At 33.0% G+C, this 27,240-nt stretch overlaps 3 protein-coding genes and 1 non-coding gene across 7 annotated transcripts; 3 read left to right on the plus strand and 1 right to left on the minus strand.

Annotated features, from left to right (window-relative positions):
* Positions 1–1,989: 1,989 nt before the first annotated feature.
* LOC125574942 (polyadenylate-binding protein 2-like) lies at positions 1,990–3,013 on the plus strand. Of its 3 annotated transcripts, none has more exons than XM_048760713.1 (4): positions 1,990–2,146; positions 2,212–2,311; positions 2,382–2,462; positions 2,877–3,013. In XM_048760713.1, the coding sequence occupies exons 1-4, from the start codon at positions 2,042–2,044 to the stop codon at positions 2,897–2,899; spliced, it is 309 nt and encodes a 102-aa protein (XP_048616670.1). In that variant the 5' UTR covers positions 1,990–2,041; the 3' UTR covers positions 2,900–3,013. The 3 variants fall into 3 exon arrangements, with proteins under 3 accessions (XP_048616670.1, XP_048616667.1, XP_048616674.1); XM_048760710.1 differs by having other exon boundaries at positions 2,382–2,457; positions 2,872–3,013; XM_048760717.1 differs by lacking the exon at positions 2,877–3,013 and having other exon boundaries at positions 1,991–2,146; positions 2,382–2,754.
* A 460-nt stretch (positions 3,014–3,473) lies between these two features.
* On the minus strand, positions 3,474–3,545 carry TRNAH-GUG. The gene has a single exon. It is a non-coding gene; the product is annotated as a tRNA-His (tRNA).
* Positions 3,546–9,888: 6,343 nt separating this feature from the next.
* Positions 9,889–15,792, plus strand: LOC125588843 (cellulose synthase A catalytic subunit 6 [UDP-forming]-like). Of its 2 annotated transcripts, none has more exons than XM_048760718.1 (12): positions 9,889–10,196; positions 10,532–10,918; positions 10,997–11,102; positions 11,392–11,557; positions 11,632–11,898; positions 12,296–12,641; positions 12,713–12,850; positions 12,917–13,255; positions 13,330–13,609; positions 13,680–13,876; positions 14,186–14,536; positions 14,977–15,792. In XM_048760718.1, exons 1-12 carry the CDS (start codon positions 10,116–10,118, stop codon positions 15,556–15,558), a joined length of 3,240 nt encoding a protein of 1,079 aa, XP_048616675.1. In that variant the 5' UTR covers positions 9,889–10,115; the 3' UTR covers positions 15,559–15,792. The 2 variants fall into 2 exon arrangements, with proteins under 2 accessions (XP_048616675.1, XP_048616676.1); XM_048760719.1 differs by having other exon boundaries at positions 13,692–13,876.
* A 7,621-nt stretch (positions 15,793–23,413) lies between these two features.
* Positions 23,414–25,739, plus strand: LOC125588846 (ethylene-responsive transcription factor ABR1-like). The gene is made up of 2 exons (XM_048760721.1): positions 23,414–23,999; positions 24,776–25,739. The coding sequence occupies exons 1-2, from the start codon at positions 23,573–23,575 to the stop codon at positions 25,486–25,488; spliced, it is 1,140 nt and encodes a 379-aa protein (XP_048616678.1). The 5' UTR covers positions 23,414–23,572; the 3' UTR covers positions 25,489–25,739.
* The last annotated feature ends 1,501 nt before the right edge of the window (positions 25,740–27,240 follow it).

Consider the following 27,240-nt stretch of genomic DNA (forward strand, 5'->3'; position numbering starts at 1 on the left):
GATGTAATAGAAATTGGTTTAGACACGCCTAGACCTCCCGTTTAGGTGGTAAATCAGTCCTAACCAAAACGATTTTCATAAAAAAAATCCAGTTTATACAATTTAAAGCATTCTAAATTGGTTTAAATCAGTTGAAATATATCTGAATTAGTCTAAATTTGTTAAATTAATTAACAATGTTAATACAAGTTTACAAATTTATTTCTTTTTTGTTTTATATATCTAGTTTTCATAGTTCATCAAAATAATTTTATAATTAAAGCCAAAAACTAAAATGTTTACGTCTACGATTAGTCCTCTACAAAATGTTTAGTGATCGTCTAGCGATTTCTTGAAGACTGATAGAAAGTTTTGAACTTTGATCGATTTGATTAGTTTACATTCCTTCAATCTAATAATACAAATCATACATTAGGTTTTAAAAAAAAGACAAGACCAAAGTAGAGTTTGGATTTGCTGCTTTCATAGGCTTCTTGAATAGCCTCTCCGCCTCGGAAGAACAGTTTGAGTTTCCGGTTTTCATCAGCGCCGGTCTCTTGAAGAGCCTCTCTTCTTCGTCTGTAGAGTTTTCGTTTGCTCTCTTCATCCGATTCTTGAAAAGCCACTCTGCTTCCTCTGCATTTGCTTCCTTTGTGGTGTCTGAAGAGGAACAAGAAGCTTCTCACTTTTGTTGTTGTTCTTTGTATTTTCTCTGTTCATCATAGGCGGCTCTCTTAGAGTGATCAGATAAAAGACTCCAAGCATCGAAAACAAGATTAAACGCTTCTTTGGCGCCGTTAAACTTGTTCTTGTCCGGATGGAGAAGAAGCGCCGGCTTCTTGTATTGTTTCTTGACTGTTACGTAATCAGCTAAAGGATCCACGTTGAGGATTCCATACCAATCCGACTCGCCTCCTCCTCTTTTGTTAAGGTTTGATGCAGAGACATAAACATTAACCATCGTCGATACTTGTCTTAGCCTTGCTTACGGTTGCCGACGAAAACAGATCGACTAGGCTGATTACGTAACAGTCAAGTAATTTTCTCTAATTAATGTTTTAACATGCAACATTTAACTATATATGCAATCAAAGTAATTTTGAGAAAACATTTTTTAAGAGTAATTTTGATGTTGTGAGTGATCAATTTAGAAATTAAACTAAATGAATACAATCCGTGAAGACAAAAACAATCATACAATCGCTTACGTCCAATTGATAAATCAATTAAATGGCCATATGTATCGAATAGTTTTCACATCATGCATCTTAAAGTTTTCATAATTAATCAAAACAATATACTAAAATTTCTCTTAAAAAAAGTTTGAAATCTTTTTAATTTTAAAATTTTATGTTTATTCAAAAAAATAAAAGAGAGAGATGATAATAGAAAAAGAATATACCTGCCTTCAAGTGATTAAGATGGGATTTAGACTCTGATCTGAAGAGAGCGTAGAGCGCAAGGCATTTGTTTTGGTAATGAGCCGAGGCGTGAGAGGGAAGCTTCGCATCGTATATATGATGCGGCGACACTATTCAATACTTCCTTCAAGGTCTTTACTTCACAGTCTATGAAAGTACACTATAGTTTCTTGAGAAAGAGAGAGAGAGAGAGAGAAAGAACAAGATTAAGAAGGAAGAGTGGTGGTAAGAGAGGAAACTGCCATTGTTTGTTTATATAGACAGATGGTGTGGGATTTTAGTGAAAGTTACCGTTGGTGTTTCTTTTTTTCTTCCAATTTTTTAAAAAGAGAAAATATTTATCCTCCACCGGTAAAAAAATGAAGAAAATGTTACCGTTAGTTCTTTTGGTCCCGAGGAAACAGAGACCTTTCAACGTTTCACCTCGGCAAAGGGGTTAATTTATTGGTGACGTGTTTTGATATTCTGATGACTTGAGATTCGACAGATTTGATTATGCAATTTGAAAATAGCAAATACTAATAATAATTAACGAAAAGGTCAGAAATTGAGCCTGTAAAGGCCCATTAAGGAATGATAAATGGGCCGGATACGATGATTGATTACGTGTCAACTATCCAAATCAGCTAAACGTTCGTGCGATGGAGGAAGAGGAGCACGAGGTATACGGCGGAGAAATCCCCGAGGTCGGAGAGATGGATGGAGACATGGACATGATGACTGCAGCTGATGACGATGCCGCTAAGGTCTCTCTCTCTCTCTCTCTCTCTCTCTCTCTCTCTTATTGATTTGATTTGGTATTTATAATTAGGAGTTGGATGAGATGAAGAAACGATTGAAAGAGATAGAGGACGAAGCTGCTGCTCTTCGCGAGATGCAGGCCAAGGTTGAGAAGGATATGGGTCCTCAAGGTTTGTTTCTGATTCGTTAGCTGCAGTAGGTCAACTTCTTTTGTTAAATTCAATTTTTGTTTTTTTGCAGATCCTGCTACTATGGCAGCAGATCAAGCAGGCAAGGAGGAGGTCGATGCTCGATCTGTTTTCGTTGGCAATGTAAGTATATGTGATGAGACTGCAAGATAGAAGCTAAACTGTACTCTCTCACATTACCGATCTAGTTAATTGGTTTAGCTGTTTTATTATTTAATCTTCATTTATTTAAATTCAGCAAATAACAAAGAGAAAGACTTGGTCTCCTGACTTGTAGGAGAACAGGCTCAACTCTCTCACGTTGAGTTTTCCTCAACTTCATGTACCTATTTGCTTCCTGTTTTGTAGGAACTAGTGTTCCATCTTTCTCTATTTTTAAACTAATGAAAAACTAAAAAGAGGTAGTCAAAACTACCCAAAGAAAAGTGTGTGTTCTTAGTTTGTCCTTTGGCAAATTCTCTTTGATTTGAAGAGGGACCTTAATTGGTATCAAATCCATGTTTCTAGATCAACAATAGATATCTCTTGGCAAGGGACCTATCAATATGCTTATGCTTTTGGTTGATTTGACAAGTAGCTCAGTTGATTATTAGCCTTGTATAATTTGGATATAATTTGTTAGCCTTGCTTACGATTTTTTTCGCCCCGATGTAATCTTTTTTTTTGAGAGTTTCATCTCTGCAATCTCCATTGCTTTTCTTGCTTCTTCTTTGTTGTACTCCATATCGTTGAGAGAGAGAGAGAGAAAATAGACAGAACCAAAACCCTAAGATGAAAACGAGAGAAGAGAGTGGTCTGATAAGACTTGCAATCAAATAGGTGCGTATGTCAGTTATTTATAGACGATAATTTCCTTTTTACGAAAAAGAAATCAACGCAATGTAAAAAAAAAAGGAAATTAACGCAATGTGAAAAAAGGAAATTAACGCAAGGTGAAAAAGGGAAATTAGTAAAGGAAGCGTGTTAATAGCGTGTGTCTCAAGTTTGGGACTTTTTATAAGGTGAGATCTTTTACTTACTTGTATGCGAAGAAAGTCTTTTGGGCTTCAGTACTTCGAAAACTCCCGTTGTAAAAAATATGAATAAATTTGACGGAAGCCCATTAATCAAGTAGTGAAGGGTTAAAAAAAATTGAAAAAAAAGATGTGGCTGCTGGGATTCGAGCCCAGGTCTCCACGGCCACAACGTGGAATTCTCACCACTAAACTACAGCCACTTGGTTGGTAACTTAGCACATGTTAAATATATATACTCAGTGGATAGAGGTAACTTATTTAACTATTTTGATTGCCTATTAGGTTGAACTTGGTTGGAATCAAGTAAAAAGCCTAAGAAACTATTCTCCCCTACTTTTGTTTTAATTTTGGATCAAGATTATATTCTGTTTCCTGATATTCTCACGTTGAAAAGACAATTAAACAAGAAGTTCTGATTTTGATTTATGAAATGTTTAGAAGACTTATGAAAGAGAATTAATCACATAGTTGGAAATATATGGATTGTTAGTCAAGAACATGGCAATGACATATGAAGACCAATCTTATACATGTGTTGTTAACATTTTTTATTTATTTGAACTCGTATCCACCACCTCGTAATTTTATTTTATTTCAATACTAGGACAATTCCAACTTTCACAATTAATAAGATAAATAATACTTTTTTTTGTCAAAGAGATAAATAATACATTCCTTGATCTACTAGAATATAATATCTTGAAAAGTATTACAAAGTGCTTTAACACGATAAATAATTAAATACTATTGTTTTCACCTTTCAAATACAGAAATTTCTTACCTGAAAGGTTGAAACAATCCATCTAATTTTGTTTCTGAATCAATTTAACTTGTAATGTGCTGTCTAAAAGCTGCCCGTAAACATGTCAAAATACGAGAGAAGAGGGGTTCCTTAGTTCGGACAAGTTATACTTTCGGATTGGTGGGTGTCTAAAGTACAACAAAGCAACTCCACAGCTGTCTTAATATACTTTTAGTTTCTTTTCCAATAATATTGGTCAATTGTATAGGCTTTTCAGATTTATTGCCACCGCAAATAGTACAAAAGATCGTATTGATGGATAGTGCATGTTGGTGAATTGTCTAGAATATTAGAGGTTTCTACAAATTAAAAGTATGAATTATTGAATATTTTACTTAAGCTATTTTTTTCGTGCACACTTAAGCTACTTTTATGTTTTACGATCATGCTATATATGTATTATACAATATCGGATTTTTTGGACCCTCCACCGACAAGATTGACCCTCGACACTTGGCATTAACTATTAATTAAAGCTAATTAGGAGTAACTGGAACTAAAAGACATGTAGATCAACAAAACACCAACATAGTAACTACAGTATTAAATACTATATTATTATAGTTCATGTATTTGTCTTAATGTTAAAGGTTATACCATGTTACTCTTCGTAGGGCCATGGATTAACTACATTCTTACTTTGAGCTTGCGTGTAAAATATGCACTCCTCAGTCGTCATCAGTAGAAGAAATTAACAAAAAGAATTGCCAGCATAGATAAAGGTTATATTATTATTATTATTTTAACCATGCGGTGGTAGTCTAGTGATAATTTCTTAAAGCTTGGTATGTACCCACATTAGTCATGCATTCGATTTTCTTTATAAACTAAATTATCATCATTTAGTCAGTCTAGACTTTGACTTGGGTTTTGGCCTAAGTGATTTATATGGTATATCATAACAGATGATTGGCTCACATTAATCGGAAAGTATTCTAAATTCAGGTTATGCAGTGTGATAGCCAATCTACCTTTTAGCACTAAGTTCGTTCTAGGCCAATCAATTGATAGGGTTTATTAAAAAAAAAAATTATTTGATTATTCTAATAAGCAACTCATTGCGCCAGTGCCTTGCCGCAGTTATGATTACACTCTACTGGAAACAAATGGTAAAACAAATGCGTCAAAAGTTACCAGTGAGTCATGCAACACGTGTTTCGATTAATCATAGTATCGTTTTAACTTAAATTCATGTGCACGTAAAGAAACTTACCCTTTATGAGCTTCGAGCAATATACATAATTACATTTAAGTTTCCGTTTAGGGTAACAGCTTAGCTATGTTTAGAATCTAGATAAATAGAACATATATATAAAACTGTTTTTCAGTGAATCATTTTTATTTTGGATACTTTTTAAGCAATGACACTTCTCTCTTTTGGTAAGAATTACATTTTTTTTTTGTGTGCCCTTTTTCAAAAAAAAAAAAAAGAATTACATTTTTTTCTTTAACTAAAAAAAAAAGAAACAAAGCAAATGTGTCGCTATTAGACATTTTAGGTAATAAAAGTGAATACAATGGTACAAACAAAAACTATCAACAAGGAAGCAACTAAACAACTATATATATATATATATATATATATATATATATATAAGTGGTGAACTTTTTTTTTGCCTAAAGAAACAAAGCAAATGTGTCGCTATTAGACATTTTACTTGTCTATAAAAACTACTTTTGCTTTCAGTCAATTGTAGAATATATTAATGAAGTTTAATACGTGAACTCGTAATGTGTATACATTTAAGCTCACATAAATAATAACTGATATTAAAGATGTATACTGGTGTGATTATTGTGGCTTCCTTTTTGGCAAGATTAATGAGAAATTTCACTAGGAATATATGGCTCAACCAGTAGCTATCAGCCGTAGACTCTTGATTTAGTTTTTATTGTTTCAGTTGAACATAACTATTTACTTGGATGGACAAATAGAACAGTTGTACTTGCGCTGTTGCACTTAACTTAGGTGATCACGATATTTATTTAACTAGTCATTTGACATATATATTTATTACTCCTGTTACAAATAGTAGAATAGAAAAATCTTATCAAATTCATCCAATCAAGTGATGACACTTTGTTGTACATTTTTCATCCAAAACGTTACAATAACATGATTAGTTAAGGTGGTATACAAACAAATTAATCGTAGTGTAACCTATATAGAATAAAACTAGTTAAAACTATCATTTTAGTATGATACTATATATGCAAAAAATATATGATATATATTATGATTTAACACTCGAAATATTTTTTTAGAAATATTATGATTTAACACTCGAAATACTATAATAATACAATCCTGCAATACTACCATATACTAGTTCTAAAAAAAACATATATTTTACAAATACGGTATATTGTATATATGCATTTCCTAATTATGATGCGTAAATTTTTGTCAACCGTAGGTTGAGAATGGAGACACTAAGTGCGGGACGTTTTTGTATTGATTTGACTAGTTTCCACAAATGTCACCAATCAGAGTGATAAACTAGAAAAATGCGTTTTTGAAAAAAACGCAATTGAAATACGCACACGATTTTCAAGACACCAAAACATGCATAAATGTAAAAAAACGCAGTTCAATGGTGCCAGCACCAAAATAGTAGCGGGACAACTAAAAAACGCACTACACAGTGATTTTTTGAACAAAAAATATTTTTAAAATTAAACATGAGTATGAGATAAATATGTCATGTTACGTGATGTGTTGTGCATATTAATAAAAGCTCTTCTAACAACTAATTTACCCTTTTATTTTATTCACTAACTCTTTTTTTGTTAAGAAATCATGTCAATAAGTGTTTTAATTTCAATCTATAAAATAAACATATTTAACATACAAATTTAAGTTTTTTGTGTATAGTTTTGCAAAAATAATTTATTTAAACTAATAAAATAAAGGTAATTAAAAATAACTATAAAAATTATAAATAATTATTTATAAACAATTTTAAAATTCAATTTTATGTTAAAACCATTTTTGGATAAACCCTAAAAATTGTTAAAATCTGGTCAAACTCAATAAAACTAGTGACAATGTTTAAAACTAATGTATTATTTTTCTATCAAAATCGCAATACTTTTTTTATATCAAAACCGCATTACTTTTTTTATCAAATCCGCACTATTTTTTTTATCAAATCCGCACTTGTCCCGCAAACCGCATGAACCGCAGTTGAACCGTACCGCACTTCAATTCCGCACCGCTTATATTATCAAAACCGCCGTCACCATTCGAACCCGTAGTCTATGAGTTCTGATTGCGTAGTCTTAAAGTGAACAGTGATAACCATTAAATTTCCGAGAGAAAAAAAAAAAAGCTTAAACATGAAAGAAAGAAAACAATCATGTGAACGACAAACAAACCCCACATAATTTGGTGTTTCAAAAGATCGATCAAATCAAAATGCAGAGCTGACAGAAACAAACTAATCTCGTTTGATTTACAAAATCAGTAATACATAACTGTCATAGACTCGCTTAGTTAATTTTATGTCAAATATCTGATAGTTTTTTCTAAAAAGAGTTAAAAAGCATTTTCGTTTTAACACAAACAATTGATCGTTTATTTGAATCAACATGCTATTTCACATTTATTTTTGTTTCATAAATTCTCATACAAATTGTTGTATAGTTTTAGTTCTTTCTTGTTTTCTAAGAATATAGTCTTATAATTATATATAACGTTTTCTCATTAACTTCTTTTGATATAATAAATTATTGAATAGCTGTGATACGATCGAATCAAGATGAAATACAACCCATAAGTTGGGTTGATTTATAACCTCCAACCATTTGACCAAAAGCTTAATTCGATCTTCTTTAATATTCATATAGTTATTATATTCAGATTCCTAATAAAAACCAGCAAATAATCTTGTGCATTTACTAATACTGAGAGAATTACATCAAAAGTCAAAAAGTCATGTTATATATTGTTGTTAATTAAGCACCGACAGTTCTATAAGAACATGTGGCAATAGAGCTTGGAGAAGACAGTACACACCATTCAATCAAAATCATGAAAACAAATTTGATGTGGTAACCAACTAAAGTTAGCTATACGTTATAATATGTAATATAATCAACATTATACTATATAATATAAGTTTCTGAAAAAGATTATTATCTATATTCGGCCAGGCTATCAACAAGTCAATATATATATAAAATTTCTACGCCCAAAATTAGAATATTGGAAAATATTACTCTAAATATGTTATATATCACGAACTGTCTGTCGGCAAATGTATACATATAGACATCATACATGGGCATGTGATGTGATACATAGTGACAATAATTACACATTTTCTCTTATTTAAGAACAGGGGATAAAAGCTGAAAAAACAAATTAGCAATATGGCGACTGGGGCCGACTTTAGAATAATCTTTATATATTAACACACCCACAAAATAATGAAAATATAGCAAAAAAAAAAGAAGACATAATAGGTTGATCACTGTGATCAAAGTTGAAAATAAGTTCCCCAGGCTTAAACTAACATGTTTTGGTTATTTTACCTCGGTAACTTGTAAATTTGTCCTGTAAAAACGTAGCAATAATTAAGGTAATTACAACTAAAAAGACCTAGAAAATAGGATATTGGGCACGATGCTTACAGATTGTTTTATGTCTGGTGAGTAAATGTCTACACCTGTTTCTCAACATTTCGAGTCTCTTTAAAAACCTAGAGGATTTTTTTTCTAGAGGATTTATTACACAGTAGGGCAATAACAAAGACCTTGATTCTTGTCATTATAATTTTGTTTCTCACATTTATATGAAATTCCACTACTACTAATAATATGTTCAAGCACATGTTATAAGAACTTGGATCTACACACATAAATAATTTAAAATAATTTCTTCGTTTTAAATTAGTACATGATTTTTTCTAATTAGATGTTTCCTGATTTTAAAGTGTAATTGTTACTCCTTCTAAGTTTACACATATAGTTTTTATTAACTAAATATAAATCTTAAGTAATACTCCATCCGTTTTTAAAAGATCCATATTTTAAAATTTTCACTTATTAAAAAAATATACTCTCTCTGTTTTAAAATATATAATGTTTTAGAGAGTTTTTGATGTTTCAAAATAGATGATGTTTTAGAGAGTTTTTGATATTTCAAAATAGATGATATTTTCATATTTTAATTTATATTTTAATAATATTTTTATAGATAAAAGATAAATTTTTTAATAGTTGTGTCACATCCTAAAACTTCATGTATTTTGAAACAGAGGGAGTATCAAATTTTATTTACTAATACTTTATTTTCTGTAGTCAACTATTTCCCACAAGTTTCACCAATAGAATTTTAATAAATATATTATATTTTATGAAATTTACAATTTACATTTAATTTATCCATTGAAAATATCAAAAATGTATTTTTTTGAAACAATTTTTTTTAAAAAAAATATACATTTTTTAGGCACGGATGGAATATTTACTAAAATGAAACTTGAAAATTGACTATTATATATATATATATATATTTAAATAACATTTATTATTATGAAAACAAACAATTTTTTTTTCTATACCATCTTAGCGATGGGGTATTTATCTAATCTTGGTAAAATATGGCCTTTGGATTTTTACTAATCTACATAATTGCCTTTTAATAATCTCACCACTTTAAGTTTTTAACTAATCAAATCACTCTTGTCCCTCTCTCTCTTCGTCATTACGTGTTTATTAAAAAACAAATTGGCCTTAGCCTTAATCATTTGCAGCTTGCGCCTCTCTCTCTTCCACCATACCATTGACTCTCTCTCTCTCTCTCTCTGGAATCAATCCTTTATTTCTGTGACTGTTTACACTTCCACAACAATAAAAAAGGTTGTGGAAGTAGTAACCTCTGTTATGGACTGTGGTGGATCTCTCAGAACCACCGAGCTTCCCTGAGATCCATAGAGATTTATTTGCTTAGCGTTCCGACAACATGAATACCGGTGGTCGGTTAATCGCCGGTTCTCACAACAGGAACGAGTTTGTTCTGATCAATGCCGATGAGAATGCCAGAGTAAGATAAGAGATCTCCCAATTGCATCTCTCTTTCGATCTGGGTTTCTCTGTTCCTGTCCGAAAGTCTTTTCCTTTTTGTTTTCTGGATCTGGGTTTGACCGTTCGAATTCAATTAGGATTTTATAGTTTCTATTAGATTTAATTTAGAACAGTTTCTGTCGGTGGGGAAGATTTGTCCGAATTTGACTTGTCTGAATCCTCCATTTTCTTCAGACAACAGTTTGTTTCCACTTGCCGACACTAATAAGTACAGTACAATCAGAATCTGTGAATGTGAAGTGTTAAAGATTGTGTTGTTTAAGTAGTGAATCCGACGTCGTTTTATTTGTGCAGATAAGATCAGTGCAAGAGCTGAGAGGACAGACATGCGAAATCTGCAGAGACGAGATCGAATCAACCGTCGATGGAGAACCGTTTGTTGCCTGCAACGAGTGTGCCTTCCCTGTGTGTAGACCTTGCTACGAGTACGAGAGACGAGAAGGCAATCAAGCTTGTCCTCAGTGCAAGACCCGTTACAAACGGATTAAAGGAAGTCCAAGGGTCGAGAACGATGAAGAGGAGGATGACGTTGATGATATAGACAATGAGTTCGAGTACGGGGGCAATGGGATTGGGTTTGATCAGGTCTCTGAAGGTGTGTCGGTGTCTCGTCGCCACTCCGGTGATTTGGATTCAGCTCCTCCTGGCTCTCAGATTCCACTCCTGACTTATGGAGACGAGGTGAGCTGACCTCATTATAGAAACACATCATCTTATGTAGCTTCATCTAATTTTTTTGGGTTTTTGTTTTTATGACAGGACATTGAGATATCGTCTGACAGACATGCTCTTATTGTTCCTCCTTCACTTAGTGGTCATGGCAGTAAAGTCCACCCGGTTTCTCTCTCTGACCCAACCATTGCTGGTAAGTTCTCGGATTTTAAGTAGTTAACTAGTTTTTGATCCGTGCTTTGAAAGCGCAAAAATAAAAATATACGTATGTATTTTTATTAAAAGCAGCATTTGTTTTTAAAGTATAGATAATTAACTTAAAATTTGTATAAATATAATTTTATCAAAAATAAGATAATTCGTTTATATAGTAGTTTTATTTATATTTTTAAGTTTAAAATTATAATCTGAATTTATTTTGAAGTACTTAATGAGTATTGTAAATGATTACTGAGTTTTTCAGTTGCTTTGTGTAATTGCAGCACATCCAAGACCAATGGTACCTCAGAAAGATCTTGCGGTTTACGGTTATGGAAGTGTGGCTTGGAAAGATCGTATGGAGGAATGGAAAAGAAAGCAGAATGAGAAACTTCAGGTGGTTAGACACGAAGGTGATCCTGATTTTGAAGATGGTGATGACATCCCAATGTAAGAACATTACACACTTTTGGTTTAAGTCTCTGTTCCGTTCCTTATGAAGCAATTTTTTGTGGTAATTTTAGGATGGATGAGGGAAGGCAGCCATTGTCTAGGAAGATACCAATCAAATCAAGCAAGATTAATCCGTACCGGATGTTAATTGTTCTGCGTCTTGTGATTCTTAGTCTCTTCTTCCACTACCGTATTCTCCACCCGGTCAAAGATGCATATGCACTGTGGCTTACCTCCGTGATTTGTGAGATATGGTTTGCGGTTTCTTGGGTTCTTGATCAGTTCCCTAAGTGGTACCCAATAGAGCGAGAAACATACCTGGACAGGCTCTCATTAAGGTAACTTGAAAACACACAACACTTACTTTTGCTTTGGTCAGTTCTAAAACTCGGTCTTAAACAAAACGATTTTTCTAAAACAATATTTATAAAAAGTCACCCGCTTAATCAATAATTCTCTATAAAATGGCAGCTAACGATTTTTTGAAAATTGGTTTTGGTAATATAATTTTTACAAATTAAAAAAAAAATCGGTTTAGACGCCTGCCTAATCAATAGTTTCCTATAAAGTGTCTAATTACCCTCTAATGATTTCTTGAAAACTGGTTTTGGTAAAATAACTTTTACAAATTTAAAAAAAAATTGTTTAGACGGGAAACCAATGTTTAATTACTGTTTAACAGTTTCTCAATAATTGGTTTTGGTAATATAATTTTCACATTTTTTGTGTTTGCAGATATGAAAAAGAAGGGAAACCATCCGAACTATCCCCTGTGGATGTATTCGTGAGTACAGTGGATCCCTTAAAAGAGCCTCCGCTTATTACAGCAAACACTGTCTTGTCTATTCTTGCGGTTGACTATCCGGTTGATAAAGTTGCTTGTTATGTATCCGACGACGGTGCAGCTATGCTCACTTTCGAAGCTCTTTCAGAGACGGCAGAGTTCGCGAGGAAATGGGTTCCTTTCTGCAAGAAGTACTGCATCGAGCCGCGTGCCCCTGAATGGTACTTCTGCCATAAGATGGACTACTTGAAGAACAAAGTCCATCCAGCATTCGTCAGAGAACGGCGAGCCATGAAGGTTAATACTTACTTAATTGCTTCTTTTTATGATGGCTTTGGATACTAACTGTGTGTGTGTGTGTTTGACAGAGAGATTATGAAGAGTTCAAAGTTAAGATCAATGCTCTTGTAGCGACGGCGCAGAAAGTCCCTGAGGAAGGTTGGACTATGCAAGACGGTACACCTTGGCCTGGTAACAGTACAAGAGATCATCCCGGCATGATCCAGGTGAGTTTCAGAGTCTTTAAACCTTTCTTTGTAATCTTCTTTGTGTCTGAAACTTTCTTGTAATAGGTTTTCCTTGGAACTGATGGTGTGCGTGACGTCGAAAACAACGAGCTGCCTCGTTTGGTTTACGTCTCTCGTGAGAAGAGACCTGGATTCGATCACCACAAGAAGGCTGGAGCTATGAACTCATTGATACGAGTCTCTGGTGTTCTATCAAACGCTCCTTATCTTCTGAACGTTGATTGTGATCACTACATCAACAACAGCAAAGCTCTTAGAGAAGCAATGTGTTTCATGATGGATCCTCAGTCAGGGAAAAAGATCTGTTACGTTCAGTTCCCTCAGAGATTCGATGGGATCGATAGGCACGATCGATACTCAAACCGCAACGTCGTGTTCTTCGATGTAAGTAGTAGTACTACATACATTCACCATCTTCTTGAACATCCAACTAATAATGAATCTTTTTGGTTTTACAGATCAATATGAAGGGTTTAGATGGGTTACAAGGACCTATCTATGTCGGAACAGGTTGTGTTTTCAGGAGGCAAGCGCTTTACGGATTCGATGCGCCTAAGAAGAAGAAGGCGCCGCGTAAGACATGTAACTGCTGGCCTAAATGGTGTTTCCTATGCTGCGGTTCGAGGAAGAACCGTAAGGCGAAGACGCTGGCTGCTGCTGATAAGAAGAAGAAGAATAGGGAAGCGTCTAAGCAGATCCATGCGTTGGAGAATATTGAAGAGGGTCCCGTCACTAAAGGTATGTACACTAGAGTTCTTGTTTGTGTTTTAACTCGTTTGGTGTTGTTGATGATGAAAATGTTATATAGGCTCTAATGTAGAACTATCAAGCGAGGCGATGCAGCTGAAGTTGGAGAAGAAGTTTGGGCAGTCTCCTGTTTTTGTTGCGTCTGCTCGTATGCAAAACGGTGGGATGGCTAGAAACGCAAGTCCTGCGTGTCTGCTTAAAGAAGCTATTCAAGTCATTAGTTGTGGATATGAAGATAAAACTGAATGGGGCAAAGAGGTACGCAGCTCCTGACTTTTGTACTTATTTTCTTGTCGGGGGTGTTAAGTTCAGGTCCGGTTCAGTTTTTCGGTTTATAAAAATTAGGTACCATTTTAGAACCGTATCTATTTTGGTTTGGTTCGGTTCGGTTTTTCAGTATTTTTTGGTTTTATATCGAACCAATAATGTTTATTCGGTATTACCAAATCCAAACCACTTACTCTACTTCTTCTGTTCGGTTTTACAGATTGAACAACTCCTATTTTCTTGTATTTATGCAATAGATTCTTGATTTTGATGATGACCCTTTTGTACACTAAAACACAGATTGGGTGGATCTACGGTTCTGTTACGGAAGATATTCTCACGGGTTTCAAGATGCATTCTCATGGATGGAGGTCTGTTTACTGTACACCTAAGTTACCAGCTTTCAAAGGGTCAGCTCCAATCAATCTTTCAGACCGTCTTCATCAAGTCCTTAGATGGGCGCTTGGGTCCGTTGAGATTTTCTTGAGTAGGCATTGTCCTATTTGGTATGGTTATGGAGGTGGTCTGAAGTGGCTTGAGAGATTGTCATACATTAACTCTGTCGTTTACCCTTGGACCTCTCTCCCACTCATTGTGTACTGTTCTCTCCCTGCCATCTGTCTTCTCACAGGAAAATTCATCGTTCCTGAGGTAATTCAATCATCTTGAGCTCTCAAAGTATGAATCTTTATTACATGGTTTGTGTGTTTAAACAAGGCATGCAGGTTTGTAGTTTGGTTTATTCGGTTCGGTTAGTTTGATTTTCGGTTAGTTCAATTCAACATAAATTTTACTAATTAACCCGAAATAAAGTTTGGTTCGGTAGTCGGTTAGTTTTTTATTTTTTGAACTACCTATTCTGTTAGTTAAGTTTTTGAAAATTCTATCTAAGTTATTGATTTAGGTTAGATTTTGGTTTAATTTTTTTTTGAAATTTCGGGTAAATTCGGTTAGTTTGTTTATTTTGGTTAGTTCGGTTCAGATTTTTTGTATGGTTTGGGCATATTTTTTTAAAAGGGAGAAAACCAAAAATTTGGTTCCGTTCGGTTCAAAATCCTAATTTGAACGGTTCTTGTTTCTTAATTTTGCAGATAAGCAACTATGCGAGTATCCTCTTCATGGCCCTCTTCTCGTCCATTGCAGTAACTGGTATACTCGAGATGCAATGGGGCAAAGTTGGGATCGATGACTGGTGGAGAAACGAACAGTTTTGGGTCATAGGAGGTGTCTCTGCTCATCTCTTTGCTCTCTTCCAAGGTCTTCTCAAGGTTCTTGCTGGTGTGGACACTAACTTCACAGTCACGTCAAAAGCAGCTGATGACGGAGAGTTCTCAGACCTTTACCTCTTCAAATGGACTTCACTTCTCATTCCTCCGACGACTCTTCTCATCATAAACGTCATCGGAATCGTAGTGGGAATCTCTGATGCTATAAGCAATGGATATGACTCATGGGGACCGCTTTTTGGAAGGTTGTTCTTTGCACTTTGGGTGGTCATTCATCTTTACCCTTTCCTTAAAGGTTTGCTTGGGAAACAAGATAGAATGCCGACCATTATTGTTGTCTGGTCGATCCTCCTGGCCTCGATTCTTACACTTCTTTGGGTGAGGGTTAATCCGTTTGTGGCCAAAGGTGGTCCTGTTCTTGAGATCTGTGGTTTAGACTGCTTGTGATTTGATCAAGAGAGGTGAGAAGAGAGAGAGAGGTTAAGTACCTCTTTAAGACTTGATTTAATTTTTGTTTACGTGATTGTGTTATTCTTGCAAGAATGTGTTGTAGATATAGATGAAAGAAGGTTTGTTGTCTATTTGTTTTGTTCTTTGGTCGTGAGAGAAAAAGATTTGTCAAGTTATTCTTTAATTGAATACTTCTGATCTCTTCTGAATATTACACAAGAATTGTTTCAATCTGTAATATTTTTACGAAAGCAACTTTTGATTATCTTTATTCGAAGGAAAATGTGTGTTTCTCTGATTTAGTAATTACAATGATTCAGAACTACGAAGTTAACTGAATGGCCCACAAGAGTATTAAACACGCTCAACAAGGCCCTTATTCATATTTGTTTTTTTTTTCTGTGTTTAACTTTGTTTTGACAAGTGACAGGGTGCTTTCATTTCTGCAAGCTGCACCATTGAGGATTAGTTTAGTAGATACATATGAAATGGACAACTTTTCCAGTATTGTTATTATAGAGAAAACGTGATTCGTTTTGTCACATCTCAACAAGAAGACACGTGTGTATGAATGTATATAATTTCTACTGTTCATTTGGCTGCTGAAATATAAATGTGGGACTTGGGGTTGTACGTAAGTGACACGGAAGCATAAGGATCTATGGAATGTTAACTCAGATAGTAGTATTGGTTATTATTAGATGTGATGTGATATTCAATTTGACTGTTGACTCTTTTTAGGATATGGTTTTGATCGAAATAAAATAGTGGTTGACTTGTCGGTGTTGAGATTTGTCTGACTTTTTTTTTTTTGAACGCTGTTGAGAGTTGTCTGACTATTTTTGGCAAAGTCAGCTTTCTTTCTGCCACATGTTATATAGGATTTTAGTATACATTGATTTTCAGTGCTTGTATAAGGGGTCTGATGATAAGTCTTAAACCTTTGCATGTATATATGAATTGATCGAGTTTTTAAATTGGTTAAAAATATTAAAGAATGTTTACCCTGTTTAGTGAGAACCCAAATTTGAATTTTGCTTCATTCATATATTCAACATGCAAATATAAAACACCGTGCTGGATACAATGTATCAATATAATGTATTTTAATATATATAACAAAACGATATATATATATATGTGAATTGACCGAGTTTTAAATTGATTAAATAAAGATTAAAGAATGTTTACCTGTTTAGTGAGAACCCAAATTTGGATTCTGTTTCATTCATATATATCAACATGCAGATATAAAACAGCGTGCTGGATTAATGTTTTAATATTTAGAAAGATGTAACAAAAACGACATAAGCGTTACCTAATTAGTAGGAGTTTTCTTTTGGTAAAGTCCATATATAGTAGAGTATTTAAAAATAACATAGTAGAATCCGAATTTTCATGTCGACAAACATCTTTTCAAAGCATATTTTAGTTATATGTTTTTTTTTTTTTTTGATAATCCAGGGGTTCCCCACTTACGTGGATCATTCCCCTGGGCCCGGTTAGGCAGCGGTCCACTTCACCCGGGAAGGCTTTACCTGGGCTGGGGACAAGACCCAACACCCAGTACCGCATTTGGTGACAGAATGGGCAGTTCGCCTCTGCCTGGCGTCGAACCCGTGAGCATGACAATTGGTCCACAGGATCCTTACCAAGTGAGCTACCTCATCCCGTCTATTTTAGTTATATGTTTCTGTGACTAAAGCTGTATTACTATTAAATGATTAATATAATCCGTAGTTCCGTACAAATAACCTCTGGCTATTTTCAATTAATTACTAGACGACTATCAAGTTGTGATGCCAAATTGCCAATTGTTGAGGATATTTATATACAAGTGGCAATGGCAATAGCTTTCAGATTAATTTTATCTCTTATCTTTTATTTAGTAAGTAGTTAAGTACATATAGATCGAAAAGAAAAATGAAAAGGTTAAACATAACTATTATTCCCTTTTCCATACGAATATTTTTTCTTTAATTTGTCTCATAAAGATATGAAGATACATTAAACGTCCACAATTATCAACCAAATAAAGTAATTTTCCCATTGAATATATATACGATTTTGATGTCTTTGTGCATAAATTAAATGATATTAGTTGTATTAAAAAGAATATGGTATTCATTTAATCACTTATAATCTCATTTTAGGCTTCTAGCTACTAGTTTGATACGATAGATTACTTATTTATTTTATGGGAAAAGACAAGTTGATGTCAAAAAGACATTATCGTATACGCCTTAAGTAATTAAGCTGTTCATGACTAGTTCTCCGGTTTTGCCACATTAAAATAGTTATAAATTTGCAAGTTGAAGGGATATTTTTTTTAACCAAAAAGGGGATATTCTTAAAATAATCCTTATGTTTTAACTGCCGTGTTAATGCAAATTAACCATGGATTAGGTTAGGCATTATAGCACACACATGGTGAATAATATGTCATTTAATAATCGTTGAGTTTCCGTAGAATCATCTCTTCTCATGCCCCTATATCTCATAACACAATCTCAAAAGGACCTTTTTGTTCTTTTAATTTTATATGTCAAACGAAAAATCATAAAATTAAAATGGAAACGTTAATATTTTTTATTTGATTTATACAATTTGATAAAAATATTTCAAAAATCCAAAAACGTTGTTTTCCATATTTTCGAAAAAATCATCAAAATATGATTAAAAACGATTTTAAAATATATATTTTTTGAATTTGAAAAGTATAGAATTTAAATATTTACTCATGGGTTCACTAATCCATATAGGGGGTTAGGGTTTAGTTTTGATAACCGGGAAGAATTTGATTTGAGAGTTTAGATTTTGATCAAAAAAAAGAATTATGAAATAGGGGTATAGGAAACTCTAGGAGCCCATAGGAGATTTGACATTTCACATTTGGGGCACGCTAGAAGTTGGCTCGTTTCCGTATTTGAATCGATCTCATCTTTGAATGCCTTTAGCTATGCTCCATACAAGCTCTATCGGTATCAAGCCGGGAATGTTTTTTTTTTTGAAGGATTGACAGGTGAAAAGCTTTTCCAGATATCGTCGTACAATATCGAAAAAACAAACGGTCATTCTGAATAGCTAGTTAAAAGGAGAACAGTCATTCAAGATATGTAATATTATTCCCAAATTATACATTTAATAAAAATTACTGTTTTCTCAAAAGTACTCGTATTTTTACAAAAGATTAATAAAATTCATTAATAACATTTAAGTCTTTTGTTTTTGGACCTACAGATACATCTAAATGGATCTATAAATAATGAACCTATATATCTATTTAAAAGATATACTAATTTTAAATTTAATATAAGTATAAATATGTTATGAACTGTAAATAAATTAACAAACATGAAAATATTATTTTTATCTAAAATATACGTATCAATATTCAAAATAGATCATTTGAATATTATACAGATTTTCAATACAAACCAAAACCCTATATCCTACCCCATATATCATATACATATTTGAATATCATTTTTCCATGGATAATATCATTTTATACATAATATTGATATGACAATTACGAATGTTCAAGAATATTTTAAAATCTATTTTAAAATCAATTTTTAAATTTAAAATAAAAACTTATAATAGGTTATTAATAACGAAAATAAACTAATATTGTCATATCAATAATTTTTTAAAAATTATCATTTTTAATTTGGAAAACATAATAAAATTTCATCAAATTCTAAGGAATCACTAATTTATGTAATATTAAAAAAAATATGAGTAATTTAATCAATTTTTTTTAAAATACTATCATATATTTTATGTTTTATCGGATCAATGGTATCAGATCATAGGTTAATAATGATTTTTTTTGGTTTTTACCGATTATATCGGATTTTTAACTAACAAATTTTTCATTAAATCTGAACCGTATTATATACAATGTATCAGGTCTATAGGTTCAACCATGAATCTAGGTCGGATATGAAAACAAATCTTAAAGCTCAAACATTATTATAGAACAACTACCGTATTTTGAAAAGAAAAAAAAAACAAATGATAAAAACCTAAAAACTCAATTGTTATGGTTCGAAATGAAAATAATGGTGGTTTGTAAATCAGTTTTCGATCAATAAATAAAAAACAAACAAATCAGCGCTCTCTAAGCGCGGATCAAAATCTAATTCTCCTTAAACATCAAGCTACTTAAAATGCCACATCATAACAGTAGAATTTTAATAATTTGTATATCTTATATTTTTGTATCTTAAACTCTATAATAGTTAAAAGTTATATTCATGCATTAAGCAAAAACCCCTATTTTCTCTCTGGTCTTCACGCCGCCTCCCTCTTCAACCTTTTTCTGGTTTCTCTTTTGATCGGCGCGTGGCGGCTCCTTCAGCGCCGGCGCCGGTCAAAATCTCTTCCTACGTCCTCTGCTTGTCTTGTTGTTCATCGGTGTGTGACTTACTTTCGTTTTCAGAGGAGAGGAGATTCGCCTTTACCAAATCGCTTTTGGCTTTCAGATTTAGGATGGATTTGGTTTCAAAAGTTCCGGATCTATGGATTGACGGTGTGGTTTAGCTACAAAGCTTTTTTACTTGAATCTCTTTCTAGATATGTTGGTTATGTTGTTGTTGCGGGTATCCTTTGTTTCTGGACTGGGCTCTTTTTGCAGGTGTTGACTATCCTCAGCGAGTTTGATTTGGCTTCTATCTGTCCACTTTTATGCCGTTCATGGCCTGTTCTTGTCTTCTGGATTAGGTGGTCCTCGCTCCTAGATGTTCGTTTAGATCTCGCGGAGATCTGTTGTTGATGCCGCTTCATACCTAGGCTTTCTATGGTCGTCGTAGATCAAGCCGCTTCCGGGAATGTTAGAAAGAATCTTTACTTGCCGGTTTATGAAGTTTTGGTTGGTGGGTCCTTGAGGTATTTCTTCAGAGTGCTAGGAGGAGGAGGTTTGGCCGAGGGCATTCCCACTAAGCAGCTGCCACATATGCTCTATCTGATAGTCTCCATGTATTTGTTAGTCTTGTTCTAGTAGTTTGGAAGGTTAGTTACTTGTTTAAGTGTGTAGTACCGTTTGTTCTTGTATGCTGCCCCTGTATGGGTTCTAGGTTCTGGGGATATCGCTGTTTTTTTCCGGTTTAGTTGACCACAGAAGGATATGTTATCTGTTGGTGTTGTGTTGAATTCTACTTTGCTTTTAATAAAATCTGTTGACGGAAAAAAAAACTCTATAATAGTTTTGCTAACGTGAAAAAGAAGAATTTGTGGCTGTTTGATTAACCAGATACTGTATAGTATATATAGTTTTGTTTCTTTTGAACGATATGGAAGTGTCGTACTCCCATGTAAAAAAGGTAAAAATACCAACTACGTTAACTTGGGAGCACACTAAAGTTTATAGATTGTTTGAAAACCAAAGTCAAACGATGTCATTTCTGAGACAATCCTCAAGTCACACCTACTATAAAATAAGACAAATTTATAGTGGACCATTCTATTCTTTTCTTTCCTTTTTAGGTGTAAGGACCATACCATTCTTGGAAGTAGTGTTTCAATATAAAATATTAAATTTTTGAAGTTAGTTCAAAAATCTACATTTATGAGCTTTTTAATAAAAACTAATGGTAAAATTTTTAAACGTTCCTATAACCCTTATATATTAAAAAGACAAGCATTCTAATAAATACATTCACACTATAATAGATATATAAGAGCCTTACAATAATTTGATAATAAGTATGCTAATGCGTTCGCACTATATTCATAAATGTGTTCATACTATATACGTTGCGTTATTTTTAATATAAAACTCACATACATTGTTCTAATAAAACTTTAGATTTTTCGATTCAAATAAAAATAGATAACGAATCAAAAACCAAACTATATATATATTATTTTTATTGTTTACGGATAAAGTTTAACAAAATATTCATAAATTTTGATTCTAGTCATTATCAATTTTGATTTGAACAAAAAAATCTAAATATCCGTAACTCTACGAAACAAATCAAATACTAAAATACAATATCCAAAAAGAAGCAAATCACAAATACCAATATTTTTAGGAACATATATTTAATTCGATCTGTTATATGCATATATATACATATATGTAAGGAATTATATATATATATATATGTTATATATATTATACTTTATATCACTTTTACAATATTTTTATGAATTAAATTTATTATATTAGGTACTAGAATTTAAAAAGTTAAATAATGTTTTATTTTTGTAATAAAATGTTATTATTAAAAAAAAATTATTATTTTACAATTATTATTTTATTTACCGATCAAATCGAATATTCTTTAAAATTCTAAAACATTTTAGATATCTGAGTCACCGAACATCTAGGTGGCTAAAGATCAAATGGATACAAATGCTTCCAAATACTCAGATATCCGATCTGTGCCCACCCTTATTTACAGATACAATTTTTTTTATATAAAAAATGACTAATGTCAAGGTCTTTTTTATTTAAATTAATTTTAATTTTATCTTTCATGTATTATTTTGAATAAAATGTTATTTAACAATAACTTTATATATTTATCAACTATTTTTATATACTTTTTACATACACATATATGTACACCTTGATGTGAATAATTTGTAACTAAGTATTCATTGAAACTAAAGTATCTTGATGTGAGTACCTTATAATTAAGTATTCACTACAAGTTAACGAATTTAAAACATGTATCCTTAGAGTGCAGCAGGGACACCCTTAAAGGAGAGTGAGCCATGCCTTTAAGAAGGGCCTTATCGCAAAAAGTAATAATGTTCGTATGTAAGAGTCTATTGATGTTTGAGAATGTATTAAACATTTAGAGTGGATAGGCAAGAAAAATCGAAAACGAAGAATATCTCCTGGGTCAAACGGTCAAAGATAATCACGTGTGCCGGTGTGCGTTGGCCTTTCACCACCGACACCGTCCTTTGACGTCGGCACGAACCAACACCGCACAGCACTGATTCTCTCAACTTGACCTTCGAGCTAACCGTTTAGGCAAATATTTTATTTATGGTTTACTTATTTTTTTTTTACAATTCATCTTATAGTGATTATAGAAATCACCGAACCTTAAATAAAGTAATTAATCATCGTGTCTGAATGTCTCCATATATTAACAGTGTTTATGTTGACAAAAAAAACAGTGTTTATAGCTTTTGGTTTTACTTTGCAACTTGTCTAGTTAATGACACTATAACCCCCCTAGGCTAAATCCTACCAATAGATATCTTAGTTAATTGAAGTTTATTGGGCTCGTTTAAGTTTTGATAACAACACTTAACACTTCAATTGCATGTCGACGAAATTAAATATCTCCCAAGTTGCAGAAGTTTCATCGTCCACTACTTTTTTATTGTTTCTAAAATAAATGATTTTAAATTCATAAATAGTTTTGAAAAATAGTTCAAAAGCGTATTTTATTAATTAATAATGATAAATTGTAAACTATTAACAAAATTTATCAAAATTATCAACAATTTGAAGTTACTGAAAATCATTAATTATCAAATAATATAATTTAATCATATTTTTAATTCGTGAAAGTATGAAAAATTTATTAATTTGAAATAGAGGGAGGAAATATACATACACTAATACAGTGTTCAATTTGTATAAATTTGTTCATATTGACCTGAATCACCAAAACCCAATTTTCTTCTGTTATTATAGCTCAACTTTATAATATTTAGTTATTTGTCTATTTTATATATAGAAAAGTGCATGTTTTCCTTCACATTCACACGGCAAGAAAGAGAGAAACCGACTCTTTGATTTGGCGGCGCTGAATAAAAAAAAGTGTACACAGCAAAAATATTTGTATATCTATCAGCTTAACTCCTCTATCTTAAAAACATCTTGTAAAATCTCTGTTTTTCTTTCTCACCTCTCTGTTTTTCCTCTCTCTCTACAGAGTTTTCTTTATCTCTAAGAAAAACATTTTTTTAAAAAAAAATTCAGGGATTATAAGGTTTAAGTTTCAGAAGAGGTTTATTAGAACGAGAGATTTTTTTTATGTGCACCTTAAAAGTGGCAAACCAGGAAGATAACGTTGGTAAAAAAGCCGAGCCGACCACTCGAGAAGATGATCACCGGACGTTATCAGACATGGATCAATGGTTTTACTTATTCCCGGCCGAAGACAGCCACCTCCATCACCGTGATAACGCTCTTACGCCTCCGTCATCGTCTCTTATGCCCAGTTTTAGCAGAGAGATGGAGATGTCTGCGATCGTCTCTGCTTTGACACATGTCGTCTCTGGAAATGTTCCTCCTCATCAATTCGTTGGCGGTGGAGAAGGTACTTCGAATTCCTCCTCGTCCTCCGGGCAGAAGAGGAGGAGGGAGGTTGAGGAAGGTGGCGGTGGAGGTAAATCAGTCAAGGCAGCTAATACTTTGACGGTTGATCAATATTTCTCCGGAGGCAATTCTAGTTCGAGAGGTAACTATTGCTGTTTTATTTTAAAACATGTCATCCGGCTACGATATTAATACAAACTACTATGCATGTTTTAAAACAAATCCGTATAAGATCATTTCTTTCAAATCTTTAGTTTGTTTTCTTTCAAAAATTATGGTAAACTTATTCATATTATATAGATTATATAAGGTTATTTCACACATAACAAACAATTACTGTTTTATTTCTAATTAACGTATTAGTTTTTTGTATTTGATAATTAATGAATTAAGAGACTAATAATAAAACGTGAAAAAAATTCACGAATATATGACTGAAAATATAAACTGAAAATAAAACAAAATTTAAAATACAGAACTGCAATTAATATTGTAGTTTATATTTTAAATTTTAAAAAATCTGGATAAGAATAAGATTAACAAATTATTAATCCATGCAAATAAGTAAGAAAAGCGTTGACAACATATTTTAAAATACTAACAAATAACGAAAGTGTACTTGATTATCCTAAGACATATATACTTTAGAATTATAATAAAAAGGTCAATGTATTTATTTAACAAAATGATGATATGATTATATGCCAAAGGCCCCAAAAGAATCTATCTCCCTCCATTTGCCTCAAGGGTCGTTTTCCACTTGCTTTACTTTTTACTACTTGTTCATTGCTCTTTGTGGCCTCATCACTTTCTCATAATCATCAACTCTTATAAGGACTTTCTTTTATAATAACATTATTCGAGACATTCAATTTTATTTTATACTACTGCTTATTTTATACGTTTGTTTGTTTGCAGTGAGAGAAGCTTCGAGCAACATGTCAGGTTCAGGCCCAACATATGAGTACACAACTACAACAACTACTAACACCGAAACGTCGTCGTTAAATGGGGACCAACAACCTCGAAGAAGATACAGAGGAGTGAGACAAAGACCGTGGGGAAAATGGGCGGCTGAAATTCGAGATCCTTTCAAAGCTGCTAGAGTTTGGCTCGGTACGTTCGACAACGCTGAATCAGCTGCAAGAGCTTACGATGAAGCTGCTCTTCGGTTCAGAGGCAACAAAGCCAAACTCAACTTCCCTGAAAACGTCAAACTCGTTAGACCCGCTACAACACAATCTGTACAGCAAACAACTGCTGTTCAGACACCAACACAGTTCAGGAACTCGACTTCTACCAGTACTCTTTTGCCCCTAAGACCTGCCGTTGACTCTCAGCCGTTGATTCAACCGTATAACTTGAGTTACTCAGAGATGGCTCGCCACCAACAACAGTTTCAGCAACATAATCAACAAACTATGGATTTGTACGATCAAATGTCGTTTCCGTTGCGTTTTGGTTACACCGGAGACTCAATGATGCAATCCACTTCGTCATCATCTTCTCATTCTCGTCCTCTGTTTTCTCCAGCAGCGGTTCAACCGAGTGAAACCGGTTATCTCCAGGACATACAATGGTCACCAGACAAGACAAGTAATCATAATTACAATAATAGTTCATCCTCCTAATGGAATTGCTTCATTTCCTTTTCTTTTAACTATATAGAGCTAAATAGAAAAGAGAATGATCATTGCTTGTTGTAGGGTTTAGGTTTAGGTTTGTATTGCTTCTTTCTGCCTTGCATGTTTTTCCTGTTTTTTTCAACATTTTATCTTCTTTTTTTTTTTGCATAATAATAAATTTGTTGTAAAAAGTAAGAAGAGTTTTTTTTAACTCTGTTATCTGAACCAAACAAATACAACAAAAGTTAAATGAAGAATTTTTAGGACAGAACCTGAAAGATTCTTTCCAATATGAGGGTGTGTGGCTAACGGTTTCTCAAGCTCTTAGTGCCAGCTTTATGAATCATAGTTTCTTTGTGAATTTGGTGACAACTCTTCTCACCAAGATCTAAAAGCTTCTCCAAGTTTGATGCCCATGACTTTAGAATTTCGTTGCTATCTTTAACGATCAGACTATTCCTGATGGTCTGACGATTTTTGATATCACACAACCATCTCTGATAGATGCTTCTCTGCTTCCTGAAATATAATGAACCAATATGAAGAAATTTTTTCAAACATATAGCTGGTTACATTTAGATTGGTGTTCAAACTTATATGCCTCAATGTTGGGCATAAAAGTAAAATCTGCTTTAGCTCCAACAATGTTGGTATATCAGCTGGAACCGCTTCTACAATGTTCTCATCTTCCTTAGTTTCTTTTTATCTTTGGTGGTACCTGCGTTAAATACACTCAGAATCAATAGATCTCTAGCATCTTCCTAGATAGGATTTGTGCACGGTCGATCCAAGCACAAGCGGACCTTGAGGAGTTCAGATCACTAACAATTAGCACCAGCAAAGTACAAACAAAACACATAGCCAAGGATTTGGAGAAAATAACACAAGGTCTTACTTGTTCAAGGACGAATTCAATCTTCTCAGTTTTTGCCATAGTACCAGTTCGTTCGCAATCAAATTACACGGATCAACTAAGAAAAAGATTTCGAGATAATACGTTTATTTAATGGGTCGATATTACGTTTACTTAACGGGCTGAGATAATATGTTTATTTAATGGGCCGAGATAATATGTATTTTTGGTTATAGCCTACTAGGTTCCACATGAGTTTGTTGATTTACTTTGTTCGTTTTCGATATGATGTCTATTTCATACATAACACATGAATTTATTGCGTTTTGCATCTCAGTTTGTCATGTGAAAAAAGTATTGATGATCACTAGAATCATCGAATTTGGGATATAAAGTGAGTCTCGTGAATTCTAACACGTTTATATGTGCATTGGTGGACGAGTATTCTCTAGATCTCTGATATTATTTTCATACAAGGCTTATTCATTAGAAAGTTGTTTATATTAGTATTTTTTTTGTTTGTTGTTTGTTATATTATCCTTTTTGAATACCATAAAATTCGGGATCAAAGTCTGTAATCCTCTATGCCTAAAACCACAACATCATGTAATATTAATTCTGTCCAAACAATCAGTCAGACCAAAGACTTCTCACACAATGGGCATGATCAGTTACCGTTGAGCTAATGTTTTCATGTTGTTTGTTTCTTGTTGTTTGTATTAAAAATATAACAAAAAAATATAATATGTTTGGTATATTATTATAAATATTTGAGTTTATAGTATTATAAACGATGATCGATTCAATTATCAACACATATAATTATATAGACAATGTATCATTAAACTTAACATAAGATATTAAGAGTATATATAGTATATACACAAAATATGTATATCCATTGA

The sequence above is a fragment of the Brassica napus genome, chromosome A2 (genome assembly GCF_020379485.1).
Source record: "Brassica napus cultivar Da-Ae chromosome A2, Da-Ae, whole genome shotgun sequence".
Classification (NCBI taxonomy): domain Eukaryota; kingdom Viridiplantae; phylum Streptophyta; class Magnoliopsida; order Brassicales; family Brassicaceae; genus Brassica; species Brassica napus.

What these genes read in the sequence shown, in the direction of transcription:
- LOC125574942 (XM_048760713.1), top strand. Translation starts at nt 2,042, where the DNA reads ATGGAGGAAGAGGAGCACGAGGTATACGGCGGAGAAATCCCCGAGGTC. An exon ending in CTGATGACGATGCCGCTAAG is followed by an intron (nt 2,147 to 2,211) that starts GTCTCTCTCTCT and finishes ATTTATAATTAG; the next exon opens with GAGTTGGATGAGATGAAGAA. An exon ending in CGTTGGCAATGTAAGTATAT is followed by an intron (nt 2,463 to 2,876) that starts GTGATGAGACTG and finishes ACCTATCAATAT; the next exon opens with GCTTATGCTTTTGGTTGATT.
- LOC125588843 (XM_048760718.1), top strand. Translation starts at nt 10,116, where the DNA reads ATGAATACCGGTGGTCGGTTAATCGCCGGTTCTCACAACAGGAACGAG. An exon ending in GAGAACGGCGAGCCATGAAG is followed by an intron (nt 12,642 to 12,712) that starts GTTAATACTTAC and finishes TGTGTTTGACAG; the next exon opens with AGAGATTATGAAGAGTTCAA. An exon ending in GCAACGTCGTGTTCTTCGAT is followed by an intron (nt 13,256 to 13,329) that starts GTAAGTAGTAGT and finishes TTGGTTTTACAG; the next exon opens with ATCAATATGAAGGGTTTAGA.
- LOC125588846 (XM_048760721.1), top strand. Translation starts at nt 23,573, where the DNA reads ATGTGCACCTTAAAAGTGGCAAACCAGGAAGATAACGTTGGTAAAAAA. An exon ending in AGGCAATTCTAGTTCGAGAG is followed by an intron (nt 24,000 to 24,775) that starts GTAACTATTGCT and finishes GTTTGTTTGCAG; the next exon opens with TGAGAGAAGCTTCGAGCAAC.